This window comes from Lepidochelys kempii, chromosome 5 (assembly GCF_965140265.1).
Source record: "Lepidochelys kempii isolate rLepKem1 chromosome 5, rLepKem1.hap2, whole genome shotgun sequence".
NCBI classification, from domain to species: domain Eukaryota; kingdom Metazoa; phylum Chordata; order Testudines; family Cheloniidae; genus Lepidochelys; species Lepidochelys kempii.
The window spans coordinates 46079672-46094066 of NC_133260.1; the positions used below are offsets into that span (position 1 = coordinate 46079672).

General features: G+C 45.6%; 1 protein-coding gene across 6 annotated transcripts in view; it reads left to right on the top strand.

Moving 5' to 3' along the window:
• AP3B1 (adaptor related protein complex 3 subunit beta 1) overlaps positions 1-14395 on the top strand; it is a 346462-nt gene that overhangs the window by 48540 nt on the left and 283527 nt on the right. For 5 of the 6 annotated variants that reach the window (XM_073344162.1, XM_073344164.1, XM_073344167.1 and 2 more), the window contains one exon: positions 1194-1268. In XM_073344162.1, coding sequence (XP_073200263.1) covers positions 1194-1268 — 75 coding nt within the window. Of the gene's footprint in view, positions 1-960; positions 1088-1193; positions 1269-14395 lie in introns of those variants that run through there. The other variant, XM_073344163.1, reaches the window with a different exon arrangement.

Genomic DNA, 14395 nt, shown 5'->3' on the forward strand with positions numbered 1-14395 from the left:
AGCTGTTGCCTGTCATCTGCCAATATTCCACTATATAGCTTCGGATTTCCTGTCTGCAGAATCTGACATTTTTGAGTGTCCCTTTGATATTTTGTCCACCTTTAGTCAACCAGTCAGGGTGACTGGATCCTGGTTTAAATGTCTCTTGTCGCTGGCTGAAGGTATTTAACCTTGGTCCATCTCCCTGTCTACCTTGCATCGGAACTTAAAAACAGAGCTCAAATGTTTTTAACTTTCACATTATTTCTACTTGACTATGAATTACTGAAAGCTTAATACCTATCTATTACAATGTTAAAAATGATTCTCCCTGAATTTGCTGATCCAGTGGAGATGGGAATTTTACAACTTCTTCACATATGAAAATATTTAGCTTCATGAATAGCTCCTTAAAAAAGAAGAGTAACAGAAGTGAGGGATTAAAACTAAACTGTACTTAAGTGTCACAATTAATTTAATCTGTAATTACAGTATCAAGTGAGAAGGCAAACTAAAATAAATGTAGAAAGTAAATTTGAATAATTGTTAATTCTTTACTGGAAAGATATTTGAGTTTCATGAGCTGCGCACACACCCCCTTCACACATTGGCTGTGGTGCTGTGCATCAAAACCTGTATGCTCTTACCCAACAAAATAACACAACCATTTTTCTGGTATTGTACTTCAGTACTCATAAGTCAGACTTTTTTCCTTTTGTGCAAACCCTTGCTTGAGGATTTTTTTCATTTAGGTGCAGTGTGCCAGGCAGTCTTACTTATTCTTGTGTAAACTCTGAATGTAACATCTACTTCACAGTATTTTTACTCTTTTTTGTGCACTAAAATCTAACTCTTATGGGAAACCTTCATAAAACTTGTTCATAATATACTCTGGTTTAGTTTTGGCTTTTTATTTTTGAAAATATATCTTGAAATTGCCAGCCTGAAAAAGCTGTCAATGCCTAAGTGACTTAAAAAAAATTGCAACTTTTGAATGTCAAAATCCAGTTTCTGTATTTCTTAATACAGTGCAAGGTACTGAAATTCCTGCCCTGCTCAAGGTGATGGTGTTCCCTTTACTGGCGCAAAGCAACTGGCTGGCAATCAAGTAAAGGAGACTGTTTGTTTATTTTTTACATTTTATTCAAAGACAGGTTGGAAAAACAGGGCCAAAATGTTTTTTAACTATTAATGATATGATCCTTCTCTTTCAGATGATTGCTAAGGGGAAGAATGCATCTGAGTTGTTTCCAGCTGTTGTGAAGAATGTGGCCAGTAAAAATATTGAGGTACTCTTAAAAAGAACACACAAAAATGTACTATTACGGAAGATATTTTTGTTATAAAAGTACCACTTAGTTTTCACTTTAGTGTAAATCACAAAATACCTTTAAGTTGTATTTTACTAGAATTCACCAAAGCTTAATCTTAGTGGGAGCCTTGTAGAAATAGTATAATCTGGGTATCTGAGATAAGGAAATGTACAGTATTGAGCCTAGTTTTCTTGTAGTGGTTTGGTGGGGGAGTGAATTTTTATAACTGTGAAAATAATCCTTAAAGAACAAATTCAAGAAGTTTTGTAGTTTGTGGTATATGTTTCTAAGAGTGCTTTGTAAATAACCTAACTAGCCTTTGGTAACTGTCTCTGCAAAAAGGCCCAGGATAGAGTGGACATAGACTGATCTATTTTCTCACCACAAAAAGTGTTTGTTGTAGAGCAGGGGTGAGACACTGGAGAGAAGCTTGCCCTTTGCCAGTGGTGTACTACATGTGTTCTGTAAACAGAGAGGTTCAGTGTGCACGATTATCAAAAAAGTATCTTCAATAACCTTTACATTTACTTCACAAAAGCTATTTTTAACTTCATTAAATAAGTTTCTCTGAAATTGCTGACCAATGCAAATTTGGTGTTGAAATGCCTTGTTAGAATAATAATTTCTGGTCTGCAAACAGTTTTTGTTGTTAATTATTAAAAAGCTAGATCTAATCATTCTTCTTTGAGCATTAGTGCAGACTCTCATACTTGGGCATGTAAATTTGTAGTCTACGCCTGGCCAGGAATCCCTTGGAAGGATATAACTGTTGAGGGGCCACGTAGGTATCTTCTTGAGGCAACAAATGTTGTAGTCATGGTTCCTCCTAGGTAACCCTCTCTTCCTTTTAATATCTGAAAAGTAAATTGGAACTAGTGGAAGTTCTTAAGATCAACTTTTATCTACTGTTTCTTTATCTCCTCTAGCTACAACTTATAGAATTCTACATAGTTAAAATTTTGAAAATTTATTTCAGGAGAGCTCTATTTATATTGCCAAGAACTGGCGTCCTTCCCAGGATGGCAGGTTAGGCAAAAAGACTATTTATAGAAGGCTTATCTTGCATCTTCCATGTTCTAATTTCTGGTCCTCATAATGATACTTGGGTGAAGGTCCGTTAACCTGTTTGTACCATATCTACTTGTTGGCCTGTGGTGATCCAAAGTCTCAGGTCTGGTCAATACTGTGAGTTGGAAGCATTTCCAGGTTCCTTTGAAATACCAGCCTCAGAATTCAGAGTTGTAGCCATGTTAGTCTGTAACAGCAAAAACAACGAGGAGTACTTGTGGCACCTTAGAGACTAACAAATTTATTTGGTATAAGCTTTGTGGGCTAAGACCCACTTCATCAGGTGCATGGAGTGGAAAATACAGCAGGAAGATACATATACATAGTACATGAAAAGATGGGAGTTGCCTTACCAATTCTAATGAGACAATTCATTTAAATTAACTACATGCCTCCAGCTTTCATCCAGACCACATCATACAATCCATTGTCTACAGCCAAGCTCTAAGATACAACTGCATTTGCTCCAATCCCTGAGACAGCGACAAACGCCTACAGGATCTCTATCAAGCGTTCTGAAAGCTACAATACCCACTTGCTGAAGTGAAGAAACAGATTGACAGAGCCAGAAGAGTACTCAGAAGTCGCCTACTACAGGATAAGCCCAACAAAGAAAGTAACAGAATGCCTCTAGCCATCACCTTCAGCCCCCAATTAAAACCTCTCCACCGCATCAAGGATCTACAACCTATACTGAAGGACGATCCCTCACTCTCACAGATCTTGGGAGGCAGGCCAGTCCTCGCTTACAGACAGCTCCCCAACCTGAAGCAACTACACACCATACAACAAAACACTAACCCAGGAACCTATCCCTGCAGCAAACCCCGTTGCTAACTCTGCCCACATATCTATTCAAGGGAGACCATCAGAGGACCTAACCACATCAGCCATGCCATCAGGGGCTCCTTTATCTGCACATCTACCAATGTGATATTTGTCATCATGTGCCAGCAATGCCCCTCTGCCATGTACATTGGCCAAACCGGACAGTCTCTACGCAAAAGAATAAATGGACACAAATCAGATGTCAAGACTTGTAATATTCAAAAACCAGTCAGAGAACACTTCAGCCCTCCTGGACACTCAATAACAGACTTAAAACTGGCAATTCTTCAAGGAAAAAAAAACTTCAAAAACAGACTCCAATCAGAAACTGCAGAACTGGAATTAATTTGCAAACTGGACACCATCAGATTAGACCTGAATAAAGACTGGGAGTGGATGGGTCACTACAAGAACTAAAAACTAATTTCCCCATGCTAATTTCCCCCCTACTGTTACTCACACCTTCTTGTCAACTGTTTGAAATGGGCCACCCTGGTTACCACTACAAAAGTGATTTTTTCCTCCTGCTGCTAACAGCCCACTTTAATTGAATTGTCTCGTTAGAATTGGTAAGGCAACTCCCATCTTTTCATGTACTATGTGTATATATATCTTCCTACTGTATTTTCCACTCCATGCATCTGATGAAGTGGGTCTTAGCCCACGAAAGTTTATGCCCAAATAAATTTGTTAGGGCATGACTGCACTTGCAGATGTAGAGTGCTGAGAGTTAAACCAGCCCTCGGAGAGTGCAGTAAGGAAAGCGCTGCAGTGTGTTCAAACTGTCAGCTGCAAGCGCACTGGTGTTGCCACATTTCTGGCACTTGCAGTGGCATTGGGAGAGGTGCATTATGGGCAGCTATCCCACAGAACACTTCTTCCCATTCTGGTGCTGTGGCTTGTGGAAAGGGGTGTGCGCGCGGAGTATTCTGGATCCTGTCGCAAAGCCCTGTGATGCATCACTTTGCATCCCAACAATCCCTGTTCTTCTGTCCACATTTGGTGCCATCTTTCAACGTTTTTTTTACTGCACGCTCTGTCTTCCCTTTCAGTCGCAGGGATGGAGCCCGAAGTGCTGAGGAATATGCTGTATGAGTCTCGTCAGCACATCACGTTTGGCAGTCGAGTTACTCCTTAAGTTACAAACTGACAGTGAGAAGTCCAACGATGATGTTAACTTGCATGACGCATATGACACAAGATTGCTTGTGGCATTCACGGACATGCTCACCACTGTGGAACGCCTTTTTTGGGCTCGGGAAACAAGCACTGAGTGGTGGGATCACATCGTCATGCAAGTCTGGGATGATGAGCAATGGCTGCAGAACTTTCGGATGAGAAAAGCCACTTTCATGGGACTGTGCGCTGAGCTCGCCCACACCCTGTGGTGCAAGGACTGAGAGCTGCGCTGCCGGTGGAGAAGTGGGTGGCTATTGGAGTCTGAAAGCTGGCAACTCCAGACAGCTACTGATCGGTCGCTAACCAGTTGGGAGTGGGAAAGTCCCAGCCGAACTAACCCACAGCACAAGTCCCACTCGCCAGCTACCCGCAAAGGGCTCAAATGTCAGTGTTTCCAGAGCAAATCTGTTGGGCGTATGGCACCACGGCAGGAAAACGGGACGGATGGACAGCAGGGTGCGGGGGACAGGACGCAGGGAGACCCATGGTGGGGGTGGGGAGAAGCAATAGCCACTGTAGTGGGAGTGCCCATCCTGTGGCACCAGCAGGTGAGGCTTCAGAGGGGCTCCAGTGGTGCCAGGCGAGTTGGGCTGCAGCCCCGGGGCAGGGACTCGGGGCTCCCCAAGCACTGGCCCTGCCCGGCAAGTGCCTTCCTCGAGGCCGCAGAGCGTTGTCCTGGGTCAGCCGGGCTCCCGCTCAGCGCGCGCCCACCACCCCACTCGCTCTGGGGAGTGGGGCATCGCGGGCTCTAGGCAGGCTCTGTTGGAATCATGTTGATGCAAGTTTGCAGGGCCACTAATCACATCCTGCTCAAAAGAACTGTGACTCTGGGTAACGTGCATGACATTGTGGCTGGCTTTGCACAAATGGGTTTCCCTACCTCTGGAGGGGCGATAGATGGGATGCATATGCCAATTCTGGCACCAGCCCACCTAGCCTCTGAGTACGATAATTGGAAGGGGTATTTCTCTGTAGTTCTCCAGGATCACTGTGGGTGTTGCACTGACATTAACGCAGGCTGGCCTGGAAAGGTGCATGATGCATACATCTTTGGGAACGCTGGCCTGTTCAGGAAGCTGCAAGCTGGGACTTGCTTCCCAGACCAGAAGATCACTGTACGGGAAGTCGAAATGGCCATTGTCATCTTTGGAGACTCCGCTTACTTTAATGCTGTGGCTCATGAAACCCTACACAGGGAGCCTTGACAGCCGCAAGGAGCGGTTCAACAACAGGCTGAGTCGGTGCAGAACGACTGTGGAGTGTGCTTTTGGCCATTTAAAGGGCCACCGGCGCTGTCTGTATGGGAAGCTGGACCTGGCCGACGACAACATCCCCGCGGTTATATCCGTGTGCTGTACCCTCAATAACATTTGTGAAGGGAAGGGTGAAAGATTCACTCAGGCATGGAACTTGGAGGTTCAACACCTGGAGTGCTGAATTTGAGCAACCAGAGAGCAGGGCTATTAGAGGGGCCCAGTGCGTGGCTGCAACAATTAGGGATGCCTTGAGGGAGCAATTTGAGGCTGAAAGCCACCAGTAATGTTTGGTGCCCTGCACGGGAGTGAAGAGTGGTGGTTCCAATGTTAGTATGAATCTGTTTTTGCTACGCTGACTTGCACTGCCTGTTGCTTTCCTGGGTTAAGGTATCTTTTACTTAATGCAATAATAAAGAATGGTTTCAAAGCCAAAAAATCCATTTATTGAAAAGAAACAACTGCTTGGGAAACAGAAAGGGAAAGGGGGTGGGGAGCAGTTCAATCACAGATTTGCGTATATCCTGTTCTTGTACTCTGCCTTCCTGTCTGGAGTACTGTGCAATGAGTGCTGCACTTCAGGCTGGCTAAAATGCATGGTGATGGGGTTGAGTGCAGTGGGTAAGGGTCATAGTTTGCAGGGCTGGGTGGTGAAGCTACAGGTGTTGGAGGCAGCTGGTGGCAATAGGAACCCAGATGTTGGGAAAAGTGGGTTGGAGGTGATGTGGGCACAAGGGAAAGAGTTTTGGGACAAGGGCTGCAGTGGGGGGCGGGCACGGTAGTGCTCTGCCTGCATGGCTACGAGTGCCTGTATCAAGTCTGCTTGTGCTCCATAATGCTTAGCAGCTGGTGTTCTGCATTCTGCTGGCAGACCCTCCTTTCACTCTCCCGCCACTCCTGTGCCTTTTGATTTTCATTAAGGGACTTCTGCATTACTTCATGCAGCATATCCTCTTTGCTTCTATGTGGCTTCTTCCTAATTCTTTGGAGTCTTTCGGCCGGTGATAACACGGGTGGCTGAGATCTCAAGATTGCATCTGTAAAGGCAAAATGCAACATTTAACAGTGGCAGCATTGTTCACACCAGACCATTGATTCACCCATACTTAAAGACCAGCACAGTCTACACGATAGCAGAATTTACCCATCCCAAAGTGAGTGCACATAACCCACGGGAACCCCAAAATGGTGAGTAAGCACAGGGGCAAGGGTGACTGATTATTTCATGGCTGTACTGTCGTCTGGGTTTCTGTGCCTTGGGGAGAGCTAACGGCTGCAGGGGCCCCTATATTGAACACTGTCCCCTCGTTTTCCACAGGAGTTCGTCCTGGAAGATATCTCGCTGCTGAGGGTGACCTGGGAAGCAAGGGCGGGTCTTTTACCACAATGTGGCTTCCGCCCTGGCCCATATGCAGCAATGGTCCTCCGCCCCTCAGGGCACAGTGACGCGGACATGTTAGCTTTATTGGGACAAGGAGTACAGTAGCTCTGCTAAGGAACCTGCGCAAGCGCATTGCCCAGCTTCTGTATGAGACCTTTGAAGAGATCCCTGAGGCCGATTACTGTGATGTGAGAGAGCACATCAATGCCCTATTCTGCATTTAGGCATGCATGCAGCCCTAACCCTCCTCGCCCCAAGAACAACTTCCTTCCCAAAATAAAAACCACTTACCGGACACCTCCTCTGGTGTTTGTTCTCCCCCAAGCACCGGCTGCTGCGACTGGCTACCTTAGAATCATAGAATATCAGGGTTGGAAGGGACCTCAGGAGGTCATCTAGTCCAACCCTCTGCTCAAAGCAGGACCCGATCCCCAATTAAATCATTAAACCTTCCTCCTGGTTTGAGATCAGCTCCTGGCTGCATGCATCTAGGGATGCTGGGGTCTCTCCCTCCTCCTCAACACTCTCGCTCCCGCTTTCCTCCTCCTCCTGTCTTGTTGAACTGGGCTTGGAAGTGTTCATGGTGGTCCTTGGGGTGGAGGTGGGGTCACCCCCAAGTATTGCGTTCAACTCTTTGTACAAACGGCAGGTTGCGGGGGCAGCGGTGGTTTGGCTAGCAGGCTTTGTGGTAGGCATTCTGCAGCTCCTTCAATTTAACCCTGCACTGCAGTGCATCGCGGTCATGGCCCTTTTCCATCATGCCCCTGGATATCTGCCCAAAGGTATCATAATTCCTATGGCTGGAGTGCAGCTGGTACTGGACAGCTTCCTCCCCCCAGACACTGATGTGGTCCAGCGCCTCACCATTGCTCCACCACGATTGCCTGGTGCGTGGAGGCATGGTCACCTGGAAAGATTTGTTGAGAGCACTCCATGCCTGGCTGAGCAAACAGGAAGGGGATTTTCAAAATTTCCAGAGAATTTAAAGGGCGGGTCTGACAGTTGGTCACCTGAGGGCAAGGCAGTAGAGTGCAAAGTGATGACCAGAGTGGCTGGAACAGGCATTGTGGGACACTTCTTGAGGCTGCTCAGAGCGCATTAACAGACCAGGGCGTCCACAGTGGTGCCGCGGCACTCCAGCTGGGGCGCAGCAAGCATTATGCCTCTTGTCGAGGTGGATTACCAGGAGCACTCCAGCCGCGGAGTCGGGGCGCTCTACGTGCCTTGTCAGTGTGGACGCATCGTGAGTTAGCGTGCTCAGGGCAGCTTTAGTGCGCTCTAATTCGCAAGTGTAGCCATGCCCTTAGTCTCTAAGGTGCCATAAGTACTCCTTGTTGTTTCAGCCTCAGAATGTATATGTTCGGTGTGGAGAGGGTCTGTATGATCTAGGTGTAAAAGGAGCTCTGACTTTATTCTGCGCTATTACTTCCTGGGATTAAATGACTGTGAGAAGAAAAAAGAGAAGACAGCACAAAAACTTCCTTGGATGAATTTTTAGAAGTAGTGACTCTAATAAGGAACCAGTGCCAAACCTTTGTGCCAGAGCAAGTACTTTATGCTCCTGGACTCTTAAGTGTAGAGGGGAAAATCCATGTTCTTGGTGCCAAAGATTAAGCTCCTGGCTCTGGTGCTTGTTCCTGGTGCTGAGACCAACACTTCAGTGCTACCGCTGATCTTCTACAGTGTTCTGTGCCCAATATTGATGAAATTGAAAGGCAGAAATTGGTACATTCTTTCTTATCATGGGTATCTTTCTCAATTCAGCAAGGCAGAAATCTCTTGCCAGTCACCCCAACATCTGTGTTGGGGCATAGGATTCCTCTGAAGTCAAATATTTAGATCCAGGGAGCCGTATAGACTTTAAGGTCAGAAGGGACCATTATGATTGTCTAGTCCTGTGGTCTCTGAACTGGGGTGCACAAGATGCACCAAGGGGGTGCGTGGCAGCAGGATTGCTGGCGGACGACACTCCGCCGTTTTTGTTTTTCAGCGGCAGCTCTGCACGTCCACGGCTGGTGTCTCCCTCTAGCGGCCCACCTGCGGCAGGTCTTCTGGTCCTCTTCTGTTGGCGGTGTGCCTGCGGCAGGTCTTCCGGTCTTCACCCTGGGGGTGCACGAGCGAAAAAGTTTGGAGACCACTGGTCTAGTCTGACCTCCTGCACAATGCAGGCCTCAGAATCTCACCCACCCACTTCTGTAACACACCTCTAACCTATGTCTGAGCTATTGCAGTCCTCAAATTGTGGTTTAAAGACTAAGAGGTGCAGAGAATCCTCCAGCAAGCGACCCATGCTCCATGCTGCAGGGGATGGTGGAAAAACTGCCAGGGCCTCTGCCAATCTGCCCTGGAGGAAAATTCCTTCCCGACCCCAAATATGGCAATCGGCTAAATCCTGAACATGTGGGCAGGACTCACCAGCCAGACATCCAGGAAAGAATTCTCTATAGTAACTCAGATCCCACCCCATCTAACATCCCATCACAGGCCATTGGGCATATCTACCACTAATAGTCGAAGATCAATTAAATGCCAAAATTAGGCTATCCCATCATATCATCCCTTCCATAAACTTATCAAGCTTAGTCTTGAAACCAGATATGTCTTTTGCCCCCACTGCTTCCATTGGAGGGCTGTACCAGAACTTCACTCCTCTGATGGTTAGAAACCTTTGTCTAACTCTAAACTTCCTGATGGTATAGTCAGCCTTGGTGTCATTTGAGATGGAGTTGGAGGCTCACTTTGTGGGGTTGTCTGTTTTCTAGGCTTCATTGGTTCCACTGTCAATGCTGGGTACTATGTAACCACCCGCTCTGGAGTTTGTTATATTTGTCCTAGGTCTGTTCCTGGGGATAACTAGTTCCACCTGATGCTTATGGAAACTGTCTGAGAGTCTCATGGCTATTTTGGGCATTTCAGCTGTAGATTTTTTCCATATAGGAGGCAAGTAGAGCTGAAATACCTGCTATAGTTTCTCAGCACTGTGTGATTCTGACACCTGTAAAGTCTGTGATCTAAATCATCAAACTGCTAGTACCATCCACTTCTAGGGATAAATTAGAGTCTGTGATTGAGGAGGAAAATTTCCATATGGAACAGGAGGTATATCAACGTAGGTGGATCTAAATAGTTTCTCATCTTTGCCAAAGGATGTCATGACTTACACCAGAAATGACTTTCTGGAAAACTTTCAGATCCTTTCAAAATCAACTTTTCAAAATTGGATGTACTGAACCTTGAGCTCTCTATTGTCCAGAGGAAGTTTGAGGCTGTTTGACTTCTTGAAGCTACATCCGACCTGGGTGGCAGTGGCTACTAATGAAGGCCTCATGGCCTCTGCCAAGGATTCATGGATTACATTTGTGACATTTGAGGGCCAGGTGCCACATGCGCAGGGGAGTTGGTGGCTGCTGCAGCAGTGTGGTATGGGGAGCAGGATGTGCAGGGAACCTGCTGAAACTGCCAGTTGCCACAGTGACTGGCTGGGGGACTGGACGTGGTACCCCATGAGTACTGGTCCCCTCTCCCCAGGAGTGCTGGGCAACCCCTGCCCCACCTTCTTCCTTCCCCCTGCCCCAGTGATAATCCCTGTGAGTAGTGACATGTCACTTCCAGGAGAGGAGCCCCAAGGCCCAGAGCCCTATCTGCTTCACCTACCAGACAGAGTCCCCTCTTGCCCCGGTCCAGGAACAGGTCTCTCCAATCCCCTTGTGACCCTTGGAATATGAGCTGAGGTGCACATAATGCAGGGAGTAGGGTAGTGGCAGCTCCCTGCTGCTGGAGGATGTCAACGTAACTAGGATCTGCTCTTTCCTGGGTCCGAGCATCTGTGTTCCACCTCTGATGGGAAAGATAATTTTGGGATCTGTGAGTATTGGATCCCCCATCCCTGTCAAGTACCATCTCTCCTGCCCTGCTTCCACCCCATGGTATCTCCTCTATGGGGACATGTCCAAAACTGCAGGACTTAAAGGGGTTTCAGTGTGTAGTCTATCAAGTGTAATTACATAAGTCACTAACAGTAAATGGTTTTTGTTTTAAAAAGTTTGGTTTTTATAATGGGGATTAGAGAGAATAGTTTCATAAACAAATTTTCTGTTTTGTTTTTCCTGTCCTCCCTTCCCCCAATATTAATCCTTGTATTTACCCAGAAAACCAGGAAGTTTCTTTTGTGCTCTGATTTTTTTTCACCCATTTTTAAAATTTTTGAAATAAACACTGATATATTCCTGGGAAGTTAAAAATATAAAATGTAAACAAAGGGCTTCATTCATAATACAGCCATTTGCAAAGTAACATATTAACCAGAATTCATTAGTTGACTCCCCAAACCATCATCATCCCCAAAATATATCCCTTTTTTGAGATATTCCTTCATTCTTCCTCTTTAGTGGCATGAATTGGAAGCTCCTCTCATAAGTGGATTCTAGATATAACTGCACTCTGTGCCACAGAAATATACCCTTCTCAGGGATCCATCTCACATGGAACTACCTGGGGTGAAGTCTTTTACGGCTTGAGGCAGTAAATGTTTTGTCAGCAAAACAAGGCAAGAGGATTCTGTTCCTGTTACTTTTCTTTCCCAAAAAAGAAAGCGGGACACTCTCTCTATGAACTTGAGTCCTCAAGTTTTACTGACAATTTCAAGTTCTCCTTCAAGTAATTGTCCATATTTACATTTTGCTAAAATATATATAAGGGCAGAGTGCACCAACTGCCATTCGTTCTCAAAGCCAGTCTCTTTGCTTTGAGATAAGCAGCTCACTGTGCCTGTTGACTGGCTGGCTGGCTGGCAGCCCCTTTCTAATCCTTAAACTACACTAGATTAAAGATAAAATACTTTTATTAGTAAATTAACTAGTTTTTATTGCTCAGTGACCATCCTTTATTTCTTACTTTTCTGAATTTGGTGTTGGTCATGGGGATAGTGTCTAAATCTCCTGGAATTAAATATTGCCTCTCATGTCAGGGAGCAATGTCTGTGAAAGATGGATACTAAGATGTCTGTTGCTTCAGGAAATCGCATATTTCTGGAAAATATGCAATCTTCAAATCTTTCAGTTCAAAAACCAAGAAGGACAGGGAAGCAAATATTCCTCATGAGCAAGGCTGTGAGACCAGTTTCTTACTCAGGATCTGTAGGATTTCTCTCACCCATTTCCCCACCGTTTGTGGCCCCTTGGAACTAGAGAGTGAGCATGGGGCACTAACCCACAGGGCCGCATTGTCATCAGTCCAGTCACTGGCTCAGACAAAAACTGCCGAAAAACTCTGTAGAAAAGCTCAGGGAGTGAGAAGCCCGAGAGAGAGCCCCACCAGGGTCTCCCCTAGGTGTAAGTATTCCACTTGACACTGATCATCCCCTGAGGCTTTGTGACCCTCACTGGTTCCCACTGATGATTAGTTTCATGCTGGCACTGAAGCGCTGGTTACCAGGAATATCTAGGTTGGCATCTCCTTTTAAGAGCATGGGACCAAAAATGGTTGATTTCCGCTCTGGCACCCTAAAGACTCCTCTGGGACCATAGCTTGTGGTACCACGATCTCTAAGGCACTGTTCTTAACTCTCCAGGCTACGTCAGCTCCAGCAAGAGAAGTCTCTGCACCATTTTGAGAAGCCATGCCACTGCACTAATTGACACCCTTGAGGTTCACAGTACTGGTGTACTTAGTGATATCCAGGGTTTCTAGTTTTCCATGATTTAAACAAAACCCAAATTCTCTGATAAACATAAAAATAAGCGTTTTTCTGATATATAGACATCAGTTGAACACACTGTTTTGATATATTTACCATTTTTAAGCAAGTTCAAAGCCTACCAGTGCCATCAATCATTATAATAAAATTAATAGAATGATCCAGTCATGGTGCATTGTTTCTTTGCTGTTGTTGATGGCTCTGCTGTTTCAGCCTTTTATTTTCGTTTCTTTTGATGCAGTTTAGTGTTTTCCACATGTCTATAATTGTCTGCCTTCAAATGTAATCTACACTCATGCTGCATACAGTACAGAACAGCACATTACCATAAATGTGACATATGTCCTTGCCAAACTGCGACATGGTCTTTAGAGGTGATTTTTAAAGTTCTCAGCATTTTTTCATAACTTTAATTACTCTTGTCTGGTGGCTGCAGTGAAATCTGAGATGCATTAAACCATGAACCCTTATGCAGCTACATACTCTGTGAAAATGCAAATTCCTGTTTTTCCATGGCATATTGATATCTAGGATACGTGGTGATATCACGCAAGCCAGAATCTCCCGTTATCTACTTCTGCCAAGTTACCAGTGCCAAGGCTTCCTCCAGTACAGACATCCAGCTCTGATTTCCACACCTCCAACTGTTACTCCTCCCTCTGGAGATACAGTGTGCCTCATCAGCCTTGTCCATGGCATTAAAGGGTTGTAGAGACTCTGACTATCAACATCTCTGCATGTCTCACCAGCCAATGAGGGAATTGTGGATCCAGTCATGGCAAACAGCAGCTCCAACCTTCTCTATGGTGGATAAGAAATGCCAGATTAAACCTAAAACAATTTTACTCACTTATGCCCATCTTATATTCTCCTCATTGATGGTTACAGCAGCCAGTGAGAAATCTAAGCAATACAGATTCCCTCACGCCCCCCGCAAGAGTAAGGTAAAAAAAGATGGATTTGACAGAAAAGCTTGTTCGTCTCAAGTTAACAGTTCAGTTTGGCCAGTTACCAGGCCTTATTGGATAGGTTTGATTCTGTCGGATCCATGAATGGCTTTTTTCCTTCACGGACAAAGTTCCGCCTGATATAAGGGAGGGGTTTCCTTCCCTAGTTTCTGAAGGACAACTGGTGGCCAAAACAGCTTGTAAGTGGCCCTAGATGTAGTGGATACTGCCTCAGGTGCAATGGTAATGGCAATTGTTGAAGCATTCTGTTCCTCCTTGATGTCCACTAGGCAGTGGAGCACTTGCCCTTTGAGGGGTCGGTGCTGTTTAGCTCAAGCTGACAAAGTCCTTCATATGTTGAAGGACTCACAAGCTTCCTTCTCATCCCTACACGTCTAAACTCAAGCTCCCAAGCATATAAAAGTGTTATGTCATACAAATGTCAGTCCCTTTGTCCTTTTCCCCCCACTTGAGGCCCACCAAACCTTCCAAGGTGGGGACATCCTCTTACTTTAATGAGCTGTAATATATGCTCCTTGTCCCAGAAGCACCCATGTTGATAGGACTGTCAGGAGATGTGAGCTGACTCTTGTGAACTTTGTACTATTTCTCTGGGAATCACTAGCTACTTTCAGGCACCTCTGGACCTTCATCGCCACAAATGTAGCAAAATCAAAATATTCCATTCAGTGCTCACTGTCCCAGCCTCATTTCAGGAACTCTTCTGATGATCTGCTATTTCACGAGGTTCT